The sequence below is a fragment of the Melozone crissalis genome, unplaced genomic scaffold (assembly GCF_028551555.1).
Source record: "Melozone crissalis strain CALT ecotype California unplaced genomic scaffold, PUWL_Pcris_2 ptg000008l_1, whole genome shotgun sequence".
In the NCBI taxonomy this organism is placed as follows: domain Eukaryota; kingdom Metazoa; phylum Chordata; class Aves; order Passeriformes; family Passerellidae; genus Melozone; species Melozone crissalis.
This window is the reverse complement of record NW_026535786.1, coordinates 15,357,881-15,384,581: the sequence shown is the minus strand read 5'-3', so window position 1 is coordinate 15,384,581 and position 26,701 is coordinate 15,357,881. Positions and strand designations below refer to the sequence as shown.

At 40.4% G+C, this 26,701-nt stretch overlaps 1 protein-coding gene and 1 long non-coding RNA gene across 2 annotated transcripts in view; one reads left to right on the top strand and one right to left on the bottom strand.

Annotated features, from left to right (window-relative positions):
* Positions 1-388: 388 nt before the first annotated feature.
* The window catches only part of CFAP91 (cilia and flagella associated protein 91), a 29,697-nt gene continuing 3,384 nt past the window's right edge, over positions 389-26,701 (top strand). Inside the window, exons 1-15 of the mRNA XM_054269886.1 lie at positions 389-554; positions 2,623-2,774; positions 5,622-5,705; positions 7,003-7,068; positions 7,960-8,159; positions 8,859-9,036; positions 9,374-9,531; positions 9,774-9,956; positions 10,087-10,229; positions 16,338-16,451; positions 19,471-19,542; positions 20,840-20,986; positions 23,471-23,692; positions 24,948-25,096; positions 26,253-26,344. Of these exons, the coding sequence (XP_054125861.1) occupies positions 2,647-2,774; positions 5,622-5,705; positions 7,003-7,068; positions 7,960-8,159; positions 8,859-9,036; positions 9,374-9,531; positions 9,774-9,956; positions 10,087-10,229; positions 16,338-16,451; positions 19,471-19,542; positions 20,840-20,986; positions 23,471-23,692; positions 24,948-25,096; positions 26,253-26,344 (1,936 nt within the window). The 5' untranslated portion in view covers positions 389-554; positions 2,623-2,646. The remainder of the gene's footprint in view (positions 555-2,622; positions 2,775-5,621; positions 5,706-7,002; positions 7,069-7,959; positions 8,160-8,858; positions 9,037-9,373; positions 9,532-9,773; positions 9,957-10,086; positions 10,230-16,337; positions 16,452-19,470; positions 19,543-20,839; positions 20,987-23,470; positions 23,693-24,947; positions 25,097-26,252; positions 26,345-26,701) is intronic.
* LOC128933030 (uncharacterized) lies at positions 4,359-18,462 on the bottom strand. Its single transcript, XR_008482746.1, has 5 exons — positions 18,280-18,462; positions 9,357-9,486; positions 8,529-8,616; positions 7,876-8,041; positions 4,359-4,446 (listed from the first exon to the last, which is right to left on the bottom strand). It is a non-coding gene; the product is annotated as an uncharacterized LOC128933030 (long non-coding RNA).

The window sequence follows — 26,701 nt, the reverse complement described above, 5'->3', positions numbered from 1 at the left end:
GAGCTCGGCACGAGGTGGGTGCCGCCCGAGCAGCGGGCAAGCGATAGGGCTGTAAAAAGCGCACGGCTCCGGCGAGGCTGGGACCGTGAAACATTAGCTGGAGCAAAGCTAGCTCTGTCCCAGAGGTAAGCACCATGTACAGTATGGTATTTCCACTGATTATCATTCCACCATGCCTTCCTTTTAATGTTTCATGTCATCACAGTTTCTCTTTAAGTTGATGGTGCCTCCAAAGAAAGCCGATTTTTCTACTAGATTTTTCACCTGTATCTTCCACAGAGCAGTAGGATTTCAGCTCTGAGGCTCATTTGCATGATGGTGACATCTGTTTGATACAGAGACATATATATCAGTTCTTTCTTCCTAGTTTATTTCATACTCTCTCTTATAGACAGACTTTTAAACAAGGAAGTGGAGCGTGATGATTCATGCTGATTCCTCAAATATGTAACTAGTTATGTTTGTTCAATTGTCTTTCAGGCCCTCTGTACACACTGTGAAGTGAGAAGGACTCTCCAAAGTCAAATGTCCATGCTCAGCTTGGTGATAGACTGGTAGGTGTTGGCCAAGGACAGCTCACATGTTCACCTTGTCTATTTCTGCATACACATGGGTAGAAACTCTGTCTCAGTCCTAATCTGCTCCCTTAGAACAGCAAAATACAAAGCAGAGACAGAAGTTTTATCTAGAACAAGACAACACAGGGAGTAGCCATGATTGCTGGCCTATGGTGACTATAATATCAGCCTAGAAATACCCAGCTTCATGTTCTGAGTCATTTCCTGAGCTGTGTGTCAGTATTTTTAATTGTCTATCTTCAAATACTCTTAATTATAGCTTGTATATGTTACTTAGCTCTAATAAAATAAGTGGGCATCTGCTGGGCTGTTGTTCAAGCAGAGCTGTCAGTTCCTTACTTGCCTTGGGAGATACTTACACTACGGGTCCATGTAGCCTACTTAGACTAAAATGAAATATCCAGCAACATCTAAGCAGTCAATAAGGACTGCAATTCCATGCTGGTTCTTCATACAGAATTAGCAGAGTTTAACTTCCTAGCTAATCATTACCTAGCTAGCCCATGCTTAGCTGTCAGTGTTCCCCTTAGCTAGTTTAAAAGCAGCTAGGGCATATCTCTGGGGGATCCAGTCACACCTTCAGACAGCAGTGACTGATAGCTGCACAGGATGAATACAGGTAGAATGCCAGAGGAAAACAGACTTGGTGCAACTGCACAATGAATTGGATTTTACACAGAGTCCTCCTGAAGCTATGCATGTGATTGGAGCTGCAAGACAGATATTCTGAACTCAGACTTCGTTGCTGTACAGCGAGGAGAAAAGCTGTGAGCAGCTTTCCAACAATGGAGCCAAGGAGCATTTTTTTTTTTTTTTGAAGAATGTTGCTGGATATCTCTTACTACATTATCTCAGAATATTTCTTATATCTACACGAAAACAAATAAGTATTTGTCTGCCTGTCCCTAGAGAGACAGAGCTGGGAACGTTGCCTGTCATCTGTGAGACCCTTGCAATAGTATGGCTGTGCCAGCAGTTCAGGCCAGATGAAGTAAACAGGCATCCTGTCACTAAGGTTGCCATGTCACAGGTGTGTTGCCATGTCAATGGTGTAGATGGATATGGTGGCAGACTGTTGCATGAAACATGTTTTAGAATCAATCAGCAAGTGTATAATGTACAATTCAAAACACTACATCCTTGAATTCTTAATCTGTAGCTTCACAATTTGGGATGGACAGAGGTTGTGATAGTATTAGTTCATAGAGTATTCCAAATGCTCAAAAGTTGAACTCCTTTTGAAGACAAATGGCACAAAAGTGCAATTTTGTGCGCAGCAAGCAGCTATTCATGGTAGGGTGCCTGGATCTTCATCAACTGACACTGTCTTACATTCTGGTGAGTATTTCTGAAATGTCACCTGTATGCATTTGAGTTAGCACCTGCTGAAATGAAAGGGGCAATTCACAACTCAATTCTGATTTTAGTCTGTACAGAAGCTCAAGCCAATAGAGCTACATCACTTATGATTGCAAAGATTTATTGGCAACCATAAATTTAGCAATTTCAGGCATATCTACCCAGGGAAATTAGTCCTTAAAAGGAAGGGTGTAGATGTTTAATGTGATCATTTTTGTATGCTAGCTCCCTGAGTTATTTTTAACAAATGCTAAAATTGTTCCAGTATAAAATAATGTAACTTTACCCTGAAAGTGGAATATGTTACTTAATTTCTAGAGCACTAGAAATAGGAGGGAGTTACATGGGGTAATGTGCTAGAAGTTCACATTGCTGCACATTCACAGTTACTGCACACTAACTTCTTTATGTAACAAACCGTTAGACCTTTTGGTTTTCAGTACAAGCTTAGCCCTGGAAAACAGCCAGAAGACAAATCTGTGCATCTGCTGCTAGTCTGGTATGCTCCACATCTTGAGAAGAAGCATCTAACTAGCTGACATCATTAGCATACGTATGCCTCCTTCTTTCCCCATCCCAAATGTGCAGTTCTGTAAATCACAGCAGGCTGGAATTCTGCTCTCTTTAGTGCTGTTTGAAGGGGCTAAATTGCAGCCTCTTTTCTTTATGTCCACACAAATGCTAGGTGAAGGTACCGATATTCTGAAGCATGGCTACCGGAGTGATTCATTTTCCAGCCTGCAGTTTGTGTTTAAAGAGTGAAGATCCAGTGCCTGCATATATTGGTCGACAATGGAGGGCTCAGCAGCGCCTGGAGGCTCTTCAGCGCCTTGCTGTGTAAGTGTTCTATGGTTGGACAATTTAAAACAAACACACAAACAAAACCAACAAAAAGCCATGCACACTGAAGTGGAGATGACTGCAATTTGCTCCTACTTATATCTCCCTTGAAATTAAGAGATTGCAGCTGTTGTGGAGTATGGTTACCCATCTGTTTCTTACAGGGTGGATGTTGCACATTTCTTCATCCCTGAGCTATCTGCTTTGCAGCGGTTGCCATGAAAAAGAAGAGAGTTATTTCAATCTCTTACAGATCAGAGGAGTTATGAAGACTTCAGTGACTCATGTGTCTTACTTCAGTGGGAGCTCTTTGATTTTAGTCCCGTGCAATTGCAGCTGGTTAGGTTGCTTTTGCTGTTCCTTCCAGAGTCCGTGGGGTCTGAACCAGGGCACCACATTTTTACTGCAGGGGTTTCTTAGTTGAGCTATCTCCTGGTGTCTGGGTTTGGATTTTGATTTGGGTTCTGATTCAGCAGATATTAAAAAAAAAAGTTTATGTGTTTTGCCACACCACAGGTTTTTTAACTCCTCTTGTAGCTGTATTCAAGATTGCGGGCATCAGCCTAGGTTTTTGTCTTCAAAGGTTCTTTCTGCTTTAAACAACTGACTTTAGACCATGGGCTTTTCAGATGGTGCTTGCTCTGGGGTTGCTGGTAACTGAGTTCTGCCATATGCCAGACAATAATCAAAGATGCTCAAGAGTGATACAGTGGATTTCATACCTGGTTTTGTTCAGTTTTAAAGACATATTCTTCTCATTACCATAATAAAAATATAAAATTTGGAGTATTTTTTTCTTAATACTATTTTCGGTGTTTCAGACTGTCCCAGTGCATGAGCACCTCAGTCACTTCTTACATTTTGCCTGCAATTCTGTAACAGCTTGACACCTGCACTGCTTTAAAGTTAATTTACATTTCAACAACATGTATTTGCAAAATGTCTTGCAATTAACCAAAAATGAGAAATACACCCCCTATGTTTCAACCTGCACTGATTGACAGTGCTGCTGATATGGAAGACAGAATATTTCCCAGCTGTCTTGTCAGTAGTTGCATTGCCTCTGCAAGGTTACTGGGAATAAATGCTCATTTATTTCAGCAAAGTCAGCAAATATAAGTCAAGGACATGCAAGAGGCAGGATCTGTGGAATAAAAAGGGCTATTTCCCTGGGTTCCCATTGTGCCTGTAACTATACCATAACAGGATGAATAGTTTATGCTAATAAAGTTAGATCATAAGAATAAGTGCCCACCTGTGCTGAATGAACCACAAATCCATCTGGATGGAGCAACAGTCTGATATGTAAAGAGTCAGTTAATGGAACTAGCCATCAGCTCAATTAACTCATTTGAATTACAAACACAACCTCACAATAATAGGTTGATTAGTGCTGAGCAAGTGTATCAGGTTACGACACTGCATCTCAAAATATTCCCTTCTCTTTTCTTATGTGATGTGACTGAAAGCCTTGGGAAGAGATGACTTTAAACTTACCTTGGCAGTAAATTGTGTGTCACAGGAGGTTAATGAAGTATCTCGCTCGAAGCTTTCCTGTGGCAGGTAGCCATACTGTGCCTCCCCAGATTCCACAGCACAGTTTGCAGGAATTACATGAGGGCTTGGAAGACAACAGGTCTCAGCATGTAACCCTCTGTTTTGATCTCAGCTGTCAAGCAATGTTAAGTATTGTTAATTGTATCTCTGTAAATATTCCTTTGTAATTAAAATCAGGCGTCAGCAACAAACCCCAGTACCCACAAGCCCGTACATCTTGAGGTCAGAATTCATACAAGTTGCCAAAAATGGTTTTATAGAAAACCTGGCCTTCAGGACTTGCCTTGTACATAGCTCAAAGAAATAAATCATCATAGAATGGCCTAGGGTGGAAGGGACCTTAAAGATCATGTAGTTCCAACCCCCTTGCCATGGGCAGGGATACCTTTCACTCAGACTTCTGTCCAGTGTGGTCTCAAACACTTCCAGGGAGGGGGCATCCACAACTTCTCTAGGAAGAACTTCTATTTTTTGTCTTTAACAACTGTGCAGGTTGAGAAGAGTAAGAATGGAGTATAAAGCAGTTGTTAAATCAAATAGCAATCCTGATTAATAACTTTCAAATTTCTCAGTTCTACCCATTATCTCACTGACTGCCTTAATGAGGTTTTCCATATAATCTTCCAAAGCCTTAAAGAAGACTCTTCAGGATGTTACAGTGAAAAATTTAAACCATCTGCAAAATTTAAATTCAAAATGGGGAAAAAAAAAAGAAGTGTTCTTGCAAAAGATATGGTTGTTCCAGCATAGATTTTGAAACATTCCCATGATTGTCCTATTTTTTCTCCTTTACTGGAGAACTCAAATTGAAATTGCTGATTCTAAATTTTTAAACATTTGCTCAAAATCTCTTTACCTACTTTTCAAAGGTAGAAAGTGTATTCTCCTTTGCTCATTCTGTCTTTACATGTATTTGGAAACTGTTTCACTCTTAAGACAATAAGCCTGTTCCCCCCACTTCCAATAAAAGTGGTTTCCTTTACAAAGTCAAGCATGTACAAGTGGTTAATGCTTTTCATAACAAGCTCAAAAGTTTTAATAAAAGCAGTAAAGATCATTTCCTGACCACACATAGTGGTAAATAAAGTGTCAAACTGTTTTGCTACATAGGTAAATGTGAAGAAACCAAAATAAAATTGCTTGTATAAGTGTGAGACCTGGGGGGAATTTCTAGTGTGCATGTTGGATAGTGCAACCAGAGGGGTCAGAGAGAAAAAAAGGCATAAGGAAAAAAGATAACTGCTCTGAATGTACTTTCTAAATGATGCCCTGTATTTTGGCTTTCAGAGGTCAGTCTTCTCCTCATCTGCCTCAGGTTGTGTATGAAGATCCTGAAGTTAATGGAAGGAATCGCTACAAATATTTTACACGGTAAGGAATGAACTGATTTGAAACAGGGTTCAGCTTCTTTCTGTGCATTTTCAAGAGCACCTAAGTAAAGGCCAGAGCATTATTTTTTCTATATTTTCTGTCAGTACTTTGATCGGTTCTTTGATAAAATAGAAAATTTTAATAGTAACCAGGTCTTAAAACACAAGGTCTTTCTAAATTCACACTAATGACAGAATTTTCAGTTCTGAGTTACCATATAAGCAAATATATCAGACATTCTCTACTTAATAAGAAAGCTTTGGGCTGTTGAGCATCCTACAGTGGAAGAAGATATTTACAAAGGCAGTGTGGTTCTCCAGACCCCTAGAAAGGTATTTTCTTGAGAAGGAGCCCTTTAACTCCCAGTTTCTTCCAGGAGCAGAAAGGGAGCAAAGGGAAGCCTTGATTAACTTTTCATCCATGTCCCCTATTGCAGGATTGCTCTGCTCCTTCCACAAGGACATTGCAGGTCAGCAATGGACTCAAGATCTGAACCAACAGCTACCATATAAGCATTCTTGGCTTAGTGACATACACTTTGAATTGCATTCACTATTTTACTCAGCAGCTATTGGCCGCTATATCCACTTTAAATATTAAAAAAATCGCAAAGTTTAATAAGTTGAAGTTTATTATTGCTCCTTTATCAACAGTTTTAAAAGAACAAAGATGATGTTATCTTCTGCAATGTGAAATTAAGCTTCAAAGTCTCCCAAAGGCTAAGGGAAATCGACAGAGAACTGCAATATGCAAACTATAAGAATGCCTAGGAAGGAATTATTAATATGTAGTTGAGCCCAAATCACTTTCAAGATACCTCATAAAGTATTGCAAAAAAATGAAACAATAAAATTAGATAAGTCCAAACCATCTTATCAGCTGATTGTAGGAATGAATTTCAGGATTTCAAGCAGTTATTAAAAAAAAACCACTACTCTTTCAAAAAAGTGAAATTGAAGTAAAAAAAGTAAGATACTTAGTGAAACATACACAAAATATTGGGAACACACTCAAAACTAACTTTAGTAATTGTCTCGTTTTGCAACTCCAATTTCTGCTTTGACTTACAAGAATAACACTCAGTCGTGGTGTTTATTGGTGAAACTGTAAACTCTGTTCCTCCTTGGCTATGAAAGAGTTCTTTAATATTTAGGCACAATTCTTAAACATGCAACCAACAGAACCACAGTTGTGGAAAATCAGTATTAACTCCACTGAATTTAGTGGACTGCGTTTTTTCTGAACCATAATGATCTTTTAGGCTCCTCCTTGTCTTACTTTCATTCTCTCTCTTCAGACCTCTCAGCTTTTCTAAGCTGCTTCCAGCAGGTGTTCCAGAAGCTGTTGCTGATACAAAGAAAGGGTAAGTAGTAAGACTTTTAGAAAATTACTGTTGTAATGGGTAACATCTCACCAGAAAAAGATCAGGAAACGATTTAGCTGGTGACCACTATTTTTCATAATGAACCAACAGGAAAAGCTTGTTAAGAGGTAAGGTGCTGCTCTCATCATTGAGAATTCTAGAGGAAATACATGATGGACTGTTTCAGAATTTGCTTGCAGTGTATAAGTAGTGCTTTGTGAATAAAGGATGTGCCTCTAGTGTGTTAAGACTGTGAGGCTTGAAATAGAAAGCTTGGTGTCTCTGAATTCTAGAAGAGATACCATTGCAAAGATTCTCTAGTAGAGCAATATTGTTGGAAAGTCTTCTGATATTTTGTTACAATCTCTGATAGATGCAGTGCTGCTCAGAGATGTAGAGCATCAGTAATGTAGTCTAATGTGGTTTTCAGAGAGTATCAAATTTTGAGGTCACATAAAAAAATTCACTTTCTGCTAGAGTTAATGGAAATTGCACATGCTTATATCAGAATTAAATTTTTATTCTGTAATTGTTGGGAAGAGAAACATGTAAACTAAATTGAAGCAGTCCTACTTCATGTTACTTCAACAATTTTGTGTCCATTAAATGCAATGCTTTAGAATGGATTGGTAGGGAAGATTTGTATGTAATAATCATGAGAACTGAAACTAGAAGATTTCTGGATTATTTACTTAAGAAGGGTATTTCAGACTCAGTGTAGCCTCAGTCTGCTTTTACCAAAGATAATGGAGTTACCATCAACGGGAGTAATGTTAAGATAAATGGAAACACATTTAAGACTCCCACCTTTGACTGACATGTTTCTGGTTTGTTTGCTTGGAGTTTTTTTTAATGAATGTGACTAATCTTCCATCTTGCACCTCTTTCTAGGAGAGAGTCGCGTACCCGGTCAGCTGCAGAGCATGCAGGGGACTCAGGGGACAGCCAGGTCCTCAGCCTCTTGTTCCGAACTCTGGGGACACAGACAGATTACAGGGATGGTGAAGCACAGACAGATCCCTATTCCCCTGAATATATAGTCCGCAGTGGCTCAGTCCCTGAAATTCTGGCACTTGCTACACTCACTTGGGGTGAGTTGTGAAATTAAGATGAATTAAAATAATTATGTCGCCTCTTTAGCAGGAAGTTCTTTTCTTTTCAATGTCAGGCTATTGCCAGTTTTGGTGGTCTTTTATTTTGTGTGCATTGGGGCAATTATTTTGTCTGTTTCTAAAATAAATATGATATTTCACTACTTAATGGTTCTGGAGCATTTCATGAAGGGTTTTGAAGACCATTCAATATAAAAAGGTCATGTTTCACAAATGGGAACTAGGAGCAGTTTTTCCATTAACCCACTGTTCTTCAGCTGCTCTGAGTTTTGAACATCACTACAAAAAAACAGTATGAAGACTGCTGCCCTAGAACATACTTGTGGTCCTCGTCTCCCAGTGTCTCACCTGTAACAATGATGGACACGGCACATGCCAAAGAAAGTGTTCATTCTCAGGAAGTATCTTCCTAGAAAAGCTTTTCTCCCTTTGCAGCCTGCAGTAGAAGAATGAAGTGCCAGTGTTAGTGTGCACTGAACTGTAGCAACTGCAGCTCTTACCACGCCTCGTACTGTAGAATCTCGCTGGCCTTAGAAGTATTTACTTCTGGCTTTTGACAGTTCTGCTTGTGTTTACTACATGGTACTGTACCCATACAGCCCTCTCACACTTTTTGGTGGTGGCTATTTGTAGGATTTGCCAGTCTCCCAAAGAGCTAATGCTTCTTGTCCCTGTAAGGTCGGGGGCTGCCAGCAGGACAAGCTGAGATGGAGATTATTGACCGCATCCGGGAAAAACGCGCTTGGGAAGCAGCCCTGCCACCCATGGACAGTCCCTCAAACATCGCCAAGAGGTTGAAGATGATGGAGGCTATGGAAAGGAAGGAGTGGGCCTATAGAGAAGCGGAAATAGATAAGTAGGAGTCCACTTATGCTCTTTTATTTCTTTTAATTATTTGCTGAGTAGAGGAGGAGCAAGAAGGTTTAGGGGATTGGCTGAAGGGTACAACAAGCCTTCTAATTCTGTGAAAATACCCTGATTTTGGGAAGGGTTATTTTTCTTAAATTTTTAGTCTCCAGGTCTGCTACCACAATATATTTTACCAGTGCTTGATTCCTTTTTAAAATGAAAGATTGAATATGAGAAATGCAATATGAGCTATTTGTAAAGGTATGTAGGACTTGGTGGTGACAGCATTGCATAGAACACTGCAGAGTACACTCAATACTGCCTGACCTTTTCTTTCCTTGCAGGTTGCAGAAGGTTCAAATGGAAGCCTTTAAGAAGCTGCTGCAGAGGCAAGAGGAGAATCGGAATGAGCTGAATGCCATGCGCTTGAACGACCACTGGGAAAATCATCAGAAGGCTAAAGAAGAGAAAATGAGAAAGATTCAGCATGACTGTGCATTGAGTAAGTCCGAAAGACAGGAAGAGAAGGGTATGAGACAGTTTTCAGACAAGCCATTTCCATTTTCACAAGGTTACCATCTATTCAAAATGAAATAGGTTGTATCCACAATATCAATGTGCATGGCCAGCATTTGGTTTGTCATGTTTTTATTTTATCTAGCAAAAGCTCTTGTGAATTTACAAAGACACGGCTTTTACAGAACTATTTATGTGAACTGTCTCACATTTGTATTTCCTTTTCAGTGCTCAGGAAACTGATAGCTAAGAGGAAGAATTGGATGGGAAAGCTGGAAAGACGAGATATCATCAGAGAGTATAAAGACTTTGGATCACAAACATATGCTCCTTTGTCTCGAATTGGCTTTTTCCCAGACAACAATTCTGACTACTATGCAGTAAGAAACTACTACCTTAACACCTTTGCAGGTAAGGCATTTTGGAAGACTTGAGATACTGCCAAAATTCAAGTTTCCCTCCCCATCACTCCACTACTTAACCACTGTTTGTATTAAAATCCTTGTATATATCATAATCTTTCTTCATATTATAATTTTAGGATTGTGTGAACTGGAAAAATCTGCCCCGCCTTCTTTCTTCCCGATCAAGATTAAAGCTCCAAAACCTAAATGCCATATCACTAAGACTGGCTATATTAAAAGGTCAGGAAGACTAGAGGTAGTCCTGAAAGAAGTTCACGAGGTATGAACACATGTCAGTTCTTCTTAGATTTGAACTGCTCATAAATGCAATTGGGAAGATGTGTAAGCTTCTTCCCATTTTTCTGTACTGAATTCTTATTCTGTAAAACAGCTTCTAGGACAGAATGAATCAAACATGCAGACTATTTCAGGCTTGACCAGTGCTGCTCTGATACTCAGCCCATCAGTACTCTCACTCGTGCTTCTGCTCCAATCCTATAGCCAACAAGCACAAACAAATCTGTCTTCCTACAGATCAGGTATTTGGATTGGAATATGTTATGTCAATTTGAAATTCTCACCCTTTTCTCATTCTCATTTCTCCATTTCATAATACACTACTGCCTACACTGTCGAGCTTCCAATAATTAAAGAAAGCAAATTTGGATTCATATTCCAAAAATTTTGTACATTATTTTAAAAGTACATTTTAAGTACATATTGTAAAAGCATCTGTAGCAAAGCAAGATTAAAATGACCCCACTCATAAAATCAGGTCACTATGGTGGATGTATATCACTGTTCCCTAAGAACAGCATCTGATTTGCAAACATGCTAATAGCATTTTGCATATCTTAATTTATCACAACTGTTCATGCAGATGAGGTGTCCATATATGCAATTAACCACCAAAGAAAGAAGTGCCTCATTTGCATCTGCAATCACAATATTTGTAAATTACATGTACTTTTAAGTACACTTCTTGTGATGCTGTTGAGGGTTACCTTCATGTAAAATCAGGAATATTCTTGGCTGGCTTCTGTGTCTTTGGAAAATAGTGACTATCATTTGTAAAGTTTGGCAAGTTTCACTTACATTTATTTATATATATATATATATATATATACACACACTTCTTTTGTTTTAGTGTAATGCAATAGTAATGTCAAAGCAGACAGTAATCTGCTATTGCTGAATTTTAAATTGAAATCTTGATCTGAAAAATCAGTCATATTGTCTCAAATTTAAATTCTGCTGGATCTTGTAAAGATGGAGTATTGCATTTCATTATTATCCAGAAAGAAACTTTCAAAAAAAAATCTTGAGTGCCACAGGAATTGTTCAAGAGTAAGGACAAAACTCGTAGTTTTAAAGACACAGAAGTGTTGAAGAGATTTGAGTTTGGGTGGGTGTGCATTAAATTCAAGAAGTAATTGTGTAATATGCATCATAACGCGGTTCTCATTGTCAGCAGAATGTTAGTCCAAGCTTTTGGAGCTGAATTCCAGTTAAAGCACTTGTATTCTGTCTGTATAAAATACTCCTCATTGTTTGAAAGACTGTGGTGAAGTGTCTAAACTGTAGCCACAGAGAAGAAGTGTGAGCAGCCAAATGCTGGCTGCTCACACAATAATGTCTCTTCAAAGAAAAACTGGTGGACAAAGGAAGATGGAATGCAGAACAAATGCAGACAATTCTGCACATTTTTTTTCTCAAATTGGTGTAGATCCATTGGTCTGCATTGAGTTATAGCAACTGAGGGGCTAACATAAGTAATACTCATTTCCCCACCACAAAAAAGCCAAATGTATATTCTTTTAAAATCACAAACTGTTTCCTTTGCAGACAAAAATGATAAAATAAATCCATTATGCAAAATTTAACTGCTGCTTTTAGATATACAGAAAAAGACACCAGACTGGTTGATCCAGACAAGCAGAAAGTACTGACACTGTGAAACACCCAGACTGCCTCCACTGTTACATTTAAACAAACTTTCTGTTCAGAGAATCAAGAAATGACTGCCCCAATAAGCTGTTGAGCTCTATGCTGCTGTTTCTGGTCACTTCTCCCATCAGAGGAGAAGTTTCTCAAGTTCAATGGCTATAGCATGTTCTGGCTTAGCAGAGCCTTGCTGACAGGCCCAGCTCAAATGCTGCTGGAGCTGTCAAAAACAGAGCAGTAAAGCATGCAGAGTACTTGCATTAACAGAGTTTAGGACAATCCTGCCTGAGAGGAGCTCTCTGACCACTTGGAATAAGCAGTCCCAATTGTGCCAACAAACCTCCCATCACACAGCAGAAAAGAAGTTTAAAGCAGGTAATTTGGGATCATCTTACAAGGGCACTGTGTTGCTTTGCTTTATTTCTATAGCTGAGTAGCCAGATCAGTTTTCTATTCTAAAGATTTATTTTAATGCTCTCCTAGCACACTTAATCCATAAATTCTCTCCCATAATCCTAGAAATAAAGTGGAATCCTAGAAAATCCAGAGTACATGGAGATCTAGCTCTACAATGAGTTTTTAATTTTTTTCCTGGATTATCTAGAAGCAAGTGACAAATATAGGAGAAATGCTAGATACTGACCTCAGAAGTAATTAGTTTTAATAAAGGAAGTTGTCAAGGCTTGCTTCTCTGGCCAAACACGAGGAAAGATGGATGAGTTCTCCTCATTATATTCCTTTTTGTTTGCCATATTGAGGGTATTCCTAGGCTTAATGCTTTTTAGAAGGGATAAGCAATAATCCAGGTAACTACAAAAAGGATCTGTGTCCTCCTAAGAATGAGTCCTGCTTCTTTCAGACATGAAACTAAGCCAAAAGGAGGGATTTTAGAATCAAACTTATTTTAGGACCATCCTGAAACCTTTTGAAGAAGTATTATGTACACTCAGTAATCTTTGAATAATTCTGTAAAATAAGAGAACATGGCAGAAACAGAAATGACCCAAAATTTACAGTAAAAACAAAAATCTTTATTTTAAGCCAGATCAGTAAAAGGATTGAGAAGGGTAGTTCCTAGCCAGCACAGCTAACAGTGCTTTAAGAGTGCAAGTGAGCCATTATATAGACAGCCTAGTATGAAAATCCAAGACATTAAGGACATAGCATCCCACTACAGATAACTACTGCAGGGAGTAAATGCAGCTAGGTATAGTGAATACACCAAGGAGTGGAGGAGGTGGCAGAAGACATCTCAGTGCAGAACAATACATGACTTCAGGCAGACCCTCTGTGCTCTGGTGACTCAAGAGAGATGAAGCATCAGGTGGTTCCAAAGTGTTGTATCAAGATGAGGTCAGAACTAGAAACTTCTCCCCTCAGCATTAAGTGCAATTCTCACCATGTCTGTTTTCCTTCATCCGATTGCTGGAACGAGGTGGAGAAGTAGAGGGGCCAAGAATGTCTCTGGAGAAAATCTCTGCCAACTTCAAAGCATAGGAAAGGCTGTTTAAACAGTTCTTTCTTCAAGAACAGATCTCCACACAGGGTTGGTTGGCTCATGCTCAGACAGGCTCTGAGAGCTTTTATGTCAGTCTTGATCAGCCAAGATGCAGCAGCCAGGCTGCATTGCTGAGCAGGTTGGCAGCCTGTCCTCAGTGATCCTGCCTGAAAGGAGGCTGCAGCCAGGGGGAGGCTGGCCTCTTCTCCCAGGCAACCAGTGACAGGACAAGAGGGCACAGTCTTAAACTGCACCAGGGGAGGTTTAGATTGGAATTAGGAGGAATTTCTTCACAGATTAGACATTGGAATGGGCTGCTCAGGGAGGTGGTGGAGTCACAGTCCCTGGCTGTGTTCAAAGAAAGACTGGACGTGAAAAAAAAGACAGACTCAGTGCCATGGTCTGCTTGCCATGGTGGTGTTCAGTCAGAGGTTCAACTCGATGATCTCAGAGATCTTTTCCAACCTCATTGATTCTGTAATCCCACAATTTTCATTTGTGAGCAAAGAGGAAGAAGGAGAACATGACTCCATACTTTGTGCTGTACACAAAAATCAAATATACCTAGGATCTTGTGGAATGGAGAGGATCACAGAGAAGATAATGGAGGAATCTAAAGAATGGATTGAATGACTTTTTTGAATGGAGAGTTGCTTCTTAAGCTGTTACCCTGTTCAGAACAGAAGAGTTCTGCTTCTCTCAGGAGCTGGCTGAGAAGCCAAGATGTATGGTGAAAAGCATGGGTGCCATTTGCTGTTCACTGCGTTTGCCAGGAGAATGGAAAAAAGATGACTTTTGTTCTTCCACTGTCCAGTCCAGTCAGATCCTACCTTGACTCTGAAGCTGCTACCTGAATAAAGGAATGTAGTCTGTATCAGGAAAATTGGAGTATGATATGTAGACAGTAACATTTGGTGTATGTTGCTCAGAAATTTAGCACTTTTAGCTTTTAAAATCAAGTATTTTTGTAGTGATTCTTGAATCCTGGTGTCTCTGTTTCCAAAAATGAGAACTTGTTAAGTTGGGCAGAACCAGTTTAGGCAAGCCCCCTATATTTTCTTTTTCTTTTGTTAAATCTTAAAATCATTCAAAGCATCAGATTAGAGAAAGTAAATGGTAAGCTTTTTTTTTTTTACTTAGTAAAGATAGTCAAGCAGGCACTAGATACTGTTGACATGAAAACATAAAGCCACTTCTAAGAAGTGCAGTATATCTCAAGTCTGTATTAATAAGGATTCCCTCCCGTCCAAATTAATCATAGATTTTTCTGTCTTTAAAAATTGTTAGTCTGGTTATATTTTGTTATTCTGGTTAGCAGGAAACATTTTTGGAGGCCACAGTTTTATTAGGAAAATTCTTATGAATGCAAGATTGTACTAATAAACATAGTAGCCATTGTTTTCAAGAGAGTCACAACTTCAGCAGCTTTTTCTTTCTGCTTCCTTTGCCCTGCCATGCAAATCTCCTTTTAAATCTCTGTTATAATCTTCATGCTAGGGAGCTCTAAGGTCTGTACATACAAAACACAGTTCAGAAAATCTCTCAACATTTTTGAGCAATAACCATTTCACATGGCTGAAAAGCAGTTTATAGGCTCTGATTCTTCCATTATTAACACAGACTATTTAAGAGGCTTTCAATAGTAAAGTCTTTTATCCCCTCCACCTAGAAACCTCTTTTCTGGAGCAATTCATTATCCTGACCTGAAAGATCAGATCCTACATGCAAGAAGAGTTTTTGTACAATGACTACTGGAGTTTCAAAACTTCATTAATTTCACAATTAAATTCTATGCAAATGCCATCATTTTCCTGTTACTGGAGAGCTAAATTCAGCATTGAACTTTTTTCTTAAGTTTTTCTTTTGATTTCCCTCCCTGGTGCAATACTGTATTTGAATCTTTGAAAGAGAGAGAGTGAAAAAAGGAAAAGGCACACTTTCCCTTGCCAAAATATGATCTTTCAATAATAAGGCTAAAGATCCAACCATACAGTAGTAGGATTACAGTTTTGAAGGAACTTTAAATGGACATACTCCCTTGCCTTTCTGTGCAAGCCAAAGTGTCATGTCCTGCAGCAGTCATGCAGTTGGAAATGCTTATCTGAATATCTAGTTCTAAGGGGCTGGTGGTGGGAAATTGGCAGGACTTGGGCTTTTTAAACAGTTTGAAAAGGTCGTGAAAGAGCTGTGCATGTGGTGGCACTTCCAGTCTAGTCTGCTGACAGAGATATCTGGTGGCATCTGCTGCAAGCAAGATAAACCCACACTTAATGGGCTTTTGCATTTTCTTGGTAGAAGGATGTTTTTGGACAAGACAGTTTCTCTTTTGCCCCCAGTTCACCTGTGCAGTTGCTGTGCATGCCATGGGGCTGCTGGGCAGTTGTAAATGAGCAGAGCAGAGTTCCAAAACATATTTTGCTAGGAAGGGGTCATTTGGTTCAATCTTGTGCAGTAATAGCTTATCATACAAAGACATTTCACTGCCACAGAACAGTGACAATACCTTCTTCAAGTGACCCCTTCATAAAACCTCCCAAATGCACAACATTTCTAAACCACAGTAAAAAGAATTAACTATCATTAAAGGAAAAGAGTTATAGCATTCCTAGAAAATTAATTATTTGAGAATTAGAGATGAAGTTCATACCCATTTTAGATTAATTTTAGGTGACTCACGAGTGCTGATGACTTATTGGTAAATACAGTAAAATAACTCCTGCTTCCTTCTTACATATGATTTTTGACATTCCCATCAATGGCTTCTGACCAACTAATAACCTCATCTACTGACTATGGTCAGTTTTTCAGTTGATTTACAGGAAGAAGGAGAAGCCACAAGCCTGCAAAGCTTTCAGCTCCCTGTAGTCAGTGTAGTCAGCATCTAGAGGACTGTTGTTATGTTGTTCTATCTACCCACATTCATATTAAATTGGATGTCTTTTGCAGGAACTTCTGGAGAAGAAAAAAGCCAAGGAGCCAAAGAAGCCTCCCCCTGTCTATGAAAAAGTAGAAAGCCCTGTTCCTAAACCACCCACTCTAATCCTGGAAAAACCATCAATTGTAAGTGAGCTGGTTTTAGCACTTTTTTCCCTTTTGATCCCTGATTGTTTCCTACACAGTTGTTAAAGGAATGCCAAGGGAATGAAAGAAGAGAGTTTTATCTTTTTTGTGTGCATCCCTGTTAAAAATAGCCATCATTGTTTCTTAAGACTCTCTTGGTCTCTATTCTATAAGGATACTGGCAGCCAAAGATTTGAAAATAATTTACAGTATCTGTTGGCCAAATCCTGAAGTAAATTTTATTTTAAAAAGACAAAAATAAGTAGACATGTTATTTCCTTGTTCTTGGGGGACAAAAAGGCATCATCATCATCATCATCTTCATCATCATTATTATTATCATTGTTATTCAGTAGTTTCCAACCTTCTGATCTGACAACACTATCATAATCCAGTGAGGCAATTAAGTTTAGACTTACTGAAGTCAGAGAGACATTGGCTGCTTAGCACTGAGCATGCACTTCATTAATTTTCTGGAGTGGAGCTCTTGTCATCATGCAGGATGCAGTGTTTGATGAACATGCACTAGTTCACAGATAATGATTCTCCTGCAGAGATTGAAACAGCAGTAATGATGTGTCATGGGGGCTGTGATATGCTGTAGGAAAAAATTACTTTTTAGGGGAGCTGCAACTTCCTTTCCTTTGTTAAAGTAAGGTACTTAAGAGCTGGTTGCCCCAGTGGACTGTTTTGTCTTCTAACTAACACCATTTTCATGATGTACTAAGAATTAGACAGAATTACTATTTAAACTTGTGAATTTAAGAGTGACACAACCATGAAAGTGAAGAAAGTCTTATTAAATCATCCATGCTGCTGTGTTCCTTTGTGCAGTATGATATTCTATGTTTTATGCAGTCTATTTTAAAATGACTGGAACAAGAATTTTTTATCTCCTTGGGGAGAGCTTTTCACAGCTTTACCAACTTCTAAGCATTAGATACTGTATTGCAGTGGTGGGTTTACACTGTTTAGGCTTACCAGTTTGGCAGATTTTTAAGTACTTTGAGGTAACATGTAAAGAAATCAGAAAAATTTTTCTACCACTTGTGGTCATTCTTGAGTGTGGTCACAGATTATAGTTGGGTGGTATTTTTTAATTCCAATACACTAGAATTCCATCTTCATGAATTTTGTCAACATTTGGTTTATTTTCAAGAATTTTTATGTGTGAACACATAAAAGATGGAGCTCTCCAGTGAAACTCCCTCTGTAAAATCAGGCCACTTGAGCCACTGAAGAGCACACTAACATCTCCTGCCTTGCCAAATCCAAGTAAGGTTTCTCCTACCAGGTGGCTGTGAGGAGCACTACAACCAAGGCTCTTCTATGTTGTTAATGCTTCTCTTCCTGCCACACACCCATACAAGTACCAACTGCTAAATGCTTCCCACTGGAACTGAGGATCTTAGAAAGAAACTGTGCCAGGATGAAGTGGAGAGAATGGAGGCTGCATTCTGTGGATGTTCAGGCATCCACAGCTTCTCTCCCCTGGTCGTTTCTAATGGACTTAATAGCCACAACAAGCTCACAGAGCACCTCTGAATTCCTTCATTACTTTAAAACCTTCTTCCAGCCTCCTCTAGTTTGCAGCCATCTCCTAGATTCTTCTGTATCCTTAATTTTTCTTTTTTTTTCTGCAGGGCATGATAGCTTTTCATCTCCCCTCATTCTTTCCTGCTGGTCTGTAGCAGGCAGATGGACAAGCTGATGATTACACTTGCTAAGGCATCATTTGCAGCATTCAAAAACAGAAGTACAGAAAAATGCTCCTCATAAAAATCCAAACCTAATCTTAGTTAGTATCACACCAAGCAGTTTGGCTTACCAGTATGTGTGCCATCACCATCTCCAAAACTGTCCTGAAGGGATTTCACACTGTAGCCAGGTGATGTGGTAGAGTTTAGCTCTCTAGGACTGGAAATTCATTCCTTCTTTCCAGAGAAGAAGAACATACCAAATTACAAGTCCTCTCACTAGTTCTGCTTTCCTCCTCCTGAGTGCTGGTGTGGAAAGGCAGGAATGATTCCTTTTGCATTTGGAAAACTTAATCTTCAACACCTAAGAAAAAACAGATAACTAAGATTCAAGCCCACACAACTTCTCTCATCCCACACTCTTCCCTGTTTTTCCAGCACTTCTTAAATACCACATGTCAATGCAGACCTCATAGGTTCTTTATTTAAAAAAACGTGCTTCCAGTTTTAAGATTTCTTTTTATTTTTCCCAGGCGCCCAATGAACTTTTTCCTTTTCCTACTGTCAACTCCACTAGAAAACCCCTCACCTAGAAAAAGTGCTGCCATCTGTGCTTTGTCTACTTCCTCTATTAAAAATAAGCCCCCTTTTTTACCTTCAGGGGTCATGTTCCCTTTCCCCCATGCTCCATCATTCTTCCAAGTTGTTATCAATCACACAAGGCTAGGCCAGGAAACTCTTAAAGAGACAAATCACAATGGACTGTGGTTAATTTTGCTTCCAAACTATCACTTTCTGAGTCTTAAATTTACTGAGTTACTCTGATAAATATCACCACTGGAATAAATATCAAAAGAAAAATTGTAAATGTTCCCTTTTAATTTGAAATCCTTTTTTATGGTTAACAGCTCTCTTGGACATATTCTGTCCTCTTAGTGTCTCGACTTGTTAAATTAAGGTAGCTGATGCTTTTTTTGCAAACTTAGATTCAGTCAAGCTACAAATAGTACTTAAAATGCATACAGTTATTTTCTCCATCAACATCTCCTTATCATTAGGTTCTCAGCTCTAAAGACCCTCTAAAATTTCAAATAGAATGTAATTATACAATCTTTCTTCTCCATCCCTTGTAAAACCTGAAAGTACATGTTATTCTGACTCACCTTCCTTTCTCTGGAAATTAAAAGAATGGTGTTCAGAAACAAGCAAGGAAAGACAGGATATGAGTTAGACTGTTTAACAGTTAGACAGATAATCTACAGAAATCCCAGTCTCCAAAGAAATAGCTGATTATTGTGTGGATATTTGTCATGTTTTGGCAGGAGGAAGAGGAAATAGACCTGGCAGTGATCTGTCTGCAGAAGTTGCTCCGAGGCAGGGCTCTTCAGAACATGGTATTGTGTCTCTTTGTTTATGTCAGTCTTCAGAATGATGGTGGGAATGACTGATTGCAAAGGGTGTTTGAATCTGTCTTCCACAGCACTAAGCAGGGGTAGTGAGGCTCTTCACAGCAGAGTTACTCAAATGGCAAATTCTAGACTGGATCTGGAACATGAGTACATTCTGCCATGATTATGCCAAGGTTCTAGGCACAAGAAGCCTCCCACATCCCAGCAGGGCAGCTAGTATTTCATACCATCTTTCTGGTTTCCACTGGTGGTGAGCTGGGCCCCAGATGAGGAGCAACTGAAGCCTACCACCGTGATGTGCAGGACCCATCATTCTGCTTTCAGGGGAACAGAAGGGGGTCTAACTAAAAATTAATTCAGTAGCCATGCCTGTGGGCTTTATATTAAGCAAACATGTCACTTGTGATCAGAGCAGTCCTGAAGGTTTGTTTTTGTGTCCCCAAAAAGTAGAGTTGATGCTCTCTCTTAAAGTAACTATTTAATGGTTTTTAGTGTTCTCATGCAGGACCCTGAGCTTTAGCAAACAATACAGTATTGTGGAAGTGGCTTGAGGTGGAATATAGAGTTCCCAAGTGTTTTCCAGTTGTGTGATGATCTGTGAGAAGGATGGTTGAGGCCACTGAAGGATTGTTGACTTTCAGACCATGAAATATCCCACCATTTAAGGAATCTTCTTCCAGCCACTGCTGGATCAGAAATACATTACTGAGTTGGAGAATGACCAAGTGGGGTTGAGTGATCTTTTATTGCTCTTGGAAGTTCTGTTGGAAGAGAGTGGGATTGAGAGTAACACAGTGTCAGGGAGGGCTGGGCCACATAACCCCATAACAGGGATGGCAGCAGTTTCAGCAAACTCTCCACCAGTTTATGGCTTTGGGCTCCCTCAAAATGAAGGTCAGAGGACGTGAGGTGTTGAAACACTGTGAAGCTTTGACATTGAGGCTGATATAGCAGGGTGTGCAGAAGACTATTACCCTTTTGACATAGGCAGTGTTGTTGCACATTCCAGTGGTTTGAGTTTGGGTAAAGCCAAACAGAATAATAATAAAAATAATAATAATAAAAATTAAAAATAAAAAAAATTAAAATTTAAAAAAATAAAAGTAGGAGCTTTACCTGACAGCTGTAGGGTTTTCCTAAATGCAACCACAGATTTGTTATAGAGAGATCTTGGTAACAGCTGACCTTGCAACTTGGAGAAAAAGGGTGTGTGTTACTGGCAAAAATATGTTGCTCTATATTCTCCATTTGATATGCTCAGTTGTTCACCTTTATTTTAAAGATATTTGAAGGGAAGGAGAGGAACCTGGATCTGATCCAAGAGCTGCGCACCACTCACGCGCTCCAGGAGGATGGACAGCTGCTCGTGAAGGCACAGAAGCAAATGACACTGTCCTTACAGCGACAGCATGACTCACAAATGAAGCAGGTTTGCTTGCATAGATGGGAAGGTTGATTCACAGCTCTGTCCTGACCAGACACTCTGTGCTTGCAGCACCACAACATTCTCACATTTCATTTTTTATGTTTTCTATTATCCACAGCACAGAAGGCATCCCAATAGCAATAAAGCTTTCCTAGCACAGGCCAAGCACTGAATGCCTGAGGGGCTAAAATTGCTCTCTCACTGCTCTGGCGGCTCTGGGGAATCTCAGAAACAGACTGAGGCACCCTGACCACAGCTGCTATGCAGCCTGTGTTTGCTTTGTTTGCAGACAGAGCACTTATTTATATTTACAGGGCTTTGAACAAACAGCAATGTCAGATGACCCTCAGTTTTCCCACATTTCAATCCTGGTATCACAATACATGCTTGTCACTCACATCTGTTGGATGTTTTCCTGAGTGTTTGCTACTGCTCTGTCATTTTCCTGTCCCTTTTCTGGCTTGGCACCCTCTCAGGCTCCTCCTCACACATAAAGCCTCACAAAGGCAGCCAAAGCCAACTTATTTTGTAAATCCTGTTGGGCTCAAGACTTCTAGAACCTTAGCAATGGTGACTAAGGTCACCATTGAGGTACCTACCACTGTATGCAGAGCAAAGAAATTTTGGGCTCCATTCTCTGCCAAGGATCTGGTGAGATCCAGGGATGCAAATTTCCATCCTGTTTCCTTACAGTGTCACAACCTTCCAGAGGAAAGTGAATGAAATGGCAGATGCTGGTCAGGAGTGGATCATAAAGAAATTTTGCCAGAATTCACTACAATTCAGAGAATGCAGTATCTATCACATTCCTGCAAGTTTTCTTGTAATTTGTACTACTCTGCTGATTTTTAATGACCAGCTGTGAGGCAATTTGGCAGCTTCCATTTTACAATAACTGCATGCACTGGCAAGTTGACCTGGTGGAGATGAAGCCAGACCACTGTTTCCTGCTGGTTGGGCAGCAACAAAATTTCCCCTTAGATCCCAGTAAAAATTGAACAGGGATTGAGTTTTATCATTTATCATGTAGCATTTCCAGATACTCCCTCATGCACAGCAAGTCCAGGTGTGGACTGCAGGAATACAGAATATTTCTGCTGAGGAATTAAGAGAAAAATAAAAGCCTGAGGTATTAGAAATTTGCAGTGCTCCATTTCTTCAGGAAGCCCAGGTGAGAGTGAAGGAGAAAGCAGTTCAAACATCATAATGACATTCTTAGAGAGGGAGAGCGAGCAAATGGTAAAGATACTGACCTCTGATCTCAGAATTTCCCTTTTGGAGTGCCACTATCCCCCTCTGCTGGTATTGGCCTCCTCTCACTTTTTTTTTAACTGTCTGTAGGTTCACAGTCCAGGGCTCAGGTTTCAAACATTGTGAACTTCAAAACTCTGGAATGCATGTGCAGAAGTTTTCTACGTGTGTGGCTATTTCAGAAAGTCACTGATGACTCTCAGTTCTATAGGGTTTGGTGGTCACAGGTTTTTTCCGATTTTTGACCATTTTTGTGTAAAATAAATGCTTCCTGCCTAAAGAGGATGGAAATGCCACATAAAACAGTCAAAGATGAGGAGCTGAAAATTTTGGACTCATATGCAACAAAAATCTAACACAAGAGTGTTCCTGAGTTGTTTTCCTCCATTTTACACCTGTTTTATATACAGCACCTGGAGCAATGACGAGGAGGGAGCACTTTAGTTCCATGTTATCCCTCCCTGTGGGGTGGTGCAGTTACTGCATCACCGTCTTCCATCTGAAACACCTGTGGGCTAAGTGCTGTCACTTCTAGATGTGTGCAACATTCACAATCCCACTTCTTTTGAAACACTGCCTGGGCAAATGGCACAACTGTATAGCAAAGCTGATTTATTATTACTTGTCTGGGATATTTCAGCTCCACTTCAACTTTTGTGTTTAGGTCTATTCTGTAATTGCCTGTTTATTTCAAGACAACACAGCATCCCAGCCAGTTCCAGACATTCCCTCCTGCCAAGGCCTGTGGCTTCAGAGTCCATTCTGGAGATAATGAACTCCCCATAGATCTTGTCTCTTTCTGTAGTGCAATCACACATACCCAGCCCATAGAACAGGATGTGCCTGGAACAAGGAGTGAATGGCACAGTAATGCTGAACACCTGGAATCTTGTCTCAACTCTGTCACAGACTTTCTGATTTTCCATTACCCGGAATTTTGAGGTCTCATTTGCACTTCTGCAAACTTCATATAATTACTGTCAATTTGAATTTGTCAGCAGTTAGTAACTTGTACAGTTTCAGGTTCAATGCCTGAAGCTGCAGGTACTCATGGCTGCACTGTGCAGAAACCAGTCAGGGCATGTAACACATGAAGAGTGCCAAACTCCTGGGACTGTCCCGTGGCTGGTCTGCGTGGATGCTGCAGAGCTGCCTCACATGCCTATGGTAGTCCTGGGACTTTGTACAACATTCCTGGGGTTTGTAACACAATTCTTTGCATTTTTCTTTTGAAAGCTGTCAGCACTGGAAAGAGACTTGGCCACGGTAGAAGGAAGGGCACTGGCGAACATGCTTGATTTTCTGGCCAAAGAGCTGGTGAGGCTGCAAGAGGAGCAGAAGATCCATGCTCTGCTCATGCTGGCTGAGAGGCAGAGGAGGATGCGCGAAGCCGAGGAGAGCGGCCGGCGGCAGCTGGAGGAGAGCCGGCGGCACGAGGAAGATGAGCTTTTCAGACAGGCAAGAGAGGGACACTGCTGGGACTGGAGGCAGTTTGTAGGAGCTGCCTCCTTGTGGGAAGGCCCAGATGGATGGGAGCTGCTTCAGTGCTGACTTTGGTGGTGATTAGTTCTAAAATTGAGGGGGAAACTTAGTGAAGAGAGGGTGAACCCTTCCTGAGAGAGTCCTGCCCATTAACCTGAGGGTGATCTGAATACCCCTACAGACAGTCCTGTTAGGCCTGTCATGAATGGGTGTAGGTTTCTAAATTTCTCCAGTAAACACCAATGGAGAACAGATGTACTTAGATCATCTCTAGGGATAACATCTCTAGGGATAATGTTTTGTCAGCACTTGTTCTGCCCATCAGAACTGGTATGTGCTTTGCCAGGTAGGATGCCTTTAAGCAAGGGTTTGGAAAGATTTTGCTCCTCCCTGCCTCGGCCAAAGTGGACTGCAAATAACAAGAGGTACAACACTTATTTTGAAGTAACAATAACAGATAAAGTAACCTTGAAATCAAGAAAAAAAACCTGGTTTACCATATTCCGTAACTATTCTATAGTCTTGTTCCTTTTCCTAGCTTTTGACTGCATGAAGCATATTTCTCCCCGTTGAAAGACATGAGTGGGAGTCTAATTGACTAAACCAATAATTTTCAAACCTTGTGGGAGGTGGTTAATACCAAAAGGGTCTGGCACCATGTTTATTTTTTTTAAATTTTAGCTTCTCATCTTTTATGTATTTCTGAGTGGTAAGCAGGTAAGGCCAAGGTGCCATAAGCTCATGCCCTGCAGATTAGCAGATGGAAAACACCCATTTCTAGAATCTCAGCTCTACAACCATTATAAAAAAACCAATAATTTAATCTTGGTTTTTGACTGGCTTGATGGAATTTTCTCCTTCAGGGTTTGCTTGAATGAAAGCTGATTTATTTACTGAAGTCGATATCCATGATTATTACTTGGCAATTGTTGCTCAGGGGACCGTGAGAACTGAGGGAGCAACTGCCATTGCATTCACAGGACTAACCTGCTGCACCAGAATTGGATCTGTGAATTGGTTTTCTTTCACCTGCACTCGTTCAATCAGTTTTCAGAAAGAATTACTAGAGAATAAATTTTTACAGAAAGCATCTCTAAAAACAAATCTCAGGTTGGCCTGCCCAAAACAAAGAGTCTTGTGAAAATCTTTGTTCGTGCTGCTCTGGAAATCTTCCACTATGTTCCTGGCACAGCAATAGGCAGAGGAACAATATCTTGGTGTTTTGTTCTAGGTGGTGGATGTTCAGGACAGAACTATTGACACCTACTTGGAAGATGTTATCCTGAGTAGCATGGAAAGGACAGCTGAAGAGCAAGCCAGGGAAGAGGTTCAGAAAAGGGCTGTAGAAATCAATGACATTGCTTACGAAATGGAGAGTCGGTAGGTGATTAAACAGCACGTGAGGGGCTGTTCACAGCAGCTTAGAACCTGCCTGACCATGTGCATGTGGCTGTGTGCATCACCCAAGCCATGGGCAGGGCAGAGCAGTGCTGCTCGTGGTCACTTCATTTGTGTGGCTGCTGCATGGGAACCACGCTGCTCCTACCTGCTACACACATATAAATCCATCAGAGCCTTATTTCCATACAGTGTGTGCCAGGTTCCCTTTGCAAATCACTTGTGTGATCTGTGAATCACCCTCTTTAGATTTCTCCACACCAGTATGAGGCTGTGACTGAGCTTTAAGTGAATCTGGGAACTGCCTAAAGCAATACCCATTCATACCGATCTTTTCATTTATTTCCACTACTACAGAAAATCCATTTGAAAGAGATCCTAAAAGATACAGCTATGCACAGCCTTTCATTCTGGGGTGGCTGTTCTTTAAGGAACTGCCAATTTCCATGGAGGTCACTCATATTGCTGGCTGCCTGACAAGGCACTTTGAGTAAAGTAAGTTGTTGAGAACACCCCAGTCTGTGTTTGGCTGGGGCATCGGCAGTGAATACTTCTTAGGACCTGCCAAACCCCCAGTTCAGTTTCTGTGCTCTGTTTTTGGTATTGAGCCATAAAAATCCCAATGACACAGTGACTCTCCTATGGCAGAGCAGCTGTGTAGATGAATACAAGCAGAACGTTGGAATCCTTGGGGGAATGAAGCGTAGCTAATGCATGCAGCCCCTGAGCCAGCTGGGAACCCACCAAACACTGGCATGGAACAGAGCATGGGGCCAGCCAAGTGCAGAGTCACAAAAGGGAAGAATTTAGCAAACTTAGCAATGGACCAAAGACTAAATGGACAGACACAAACGCTCAGCGATATCTGTGTGCCTAATTCAGTTTGTCATCAGAGGGAACTGAGCTTCTCAGTACCTTTGAGCATAAGGAATGTAAGGTGCTCCTGCTTTCCAGTGCACTGTGAACACACTGCAATGCACAGGGGAACAGTCACACTGTCACCTATTTGTAGGATAAAGAGAGACCCCACTGACAACTGCTACCCTTGGAAAGAGTATTTACAAGGGAGACCTGTTTTTGCAGAGGTGGTCTGGAGAGAAAATTAAAATACTAATACCACTGTGCATCTGTCCTGTAGTCGAACTCGCCTACAGTCAGAAGAGATTGTAGCAGAGCTGGTTTATAATTTCCTGATCCCAGAAGCTGAGAAAAACTTTATGAGAGAAAGAGGTAAGGAGTCCAGTAACTTTATTTTCTTTGTGAACTGGTTCACTCTCCTTTTTCTAGCTCCCTGAAAAAAATGATGCAGCCAAGAGTTGTCTCAGTCCCCTGAGATTCCTGTTTGGCACTCTGCAGGTAGAAAGTTAAGCTCTTTCACCCTTTTTTCTCCCTGAGCTTTCACCCTTTTATCTTATGAGCTTTAGTCTTTTTAAATGGTAACTGAAATTCAGACCTGCTGTAAGATCTGGCCTGTGCTTTTGAAAGTTTGGATCAAATAATCCTTGAGGTACATTCCAGCCTGGCTTGCTATGATAAATTTGGTGTATCTGCAACAATAAAACTGCCTGAAAAGAAGAAGCCCATTGC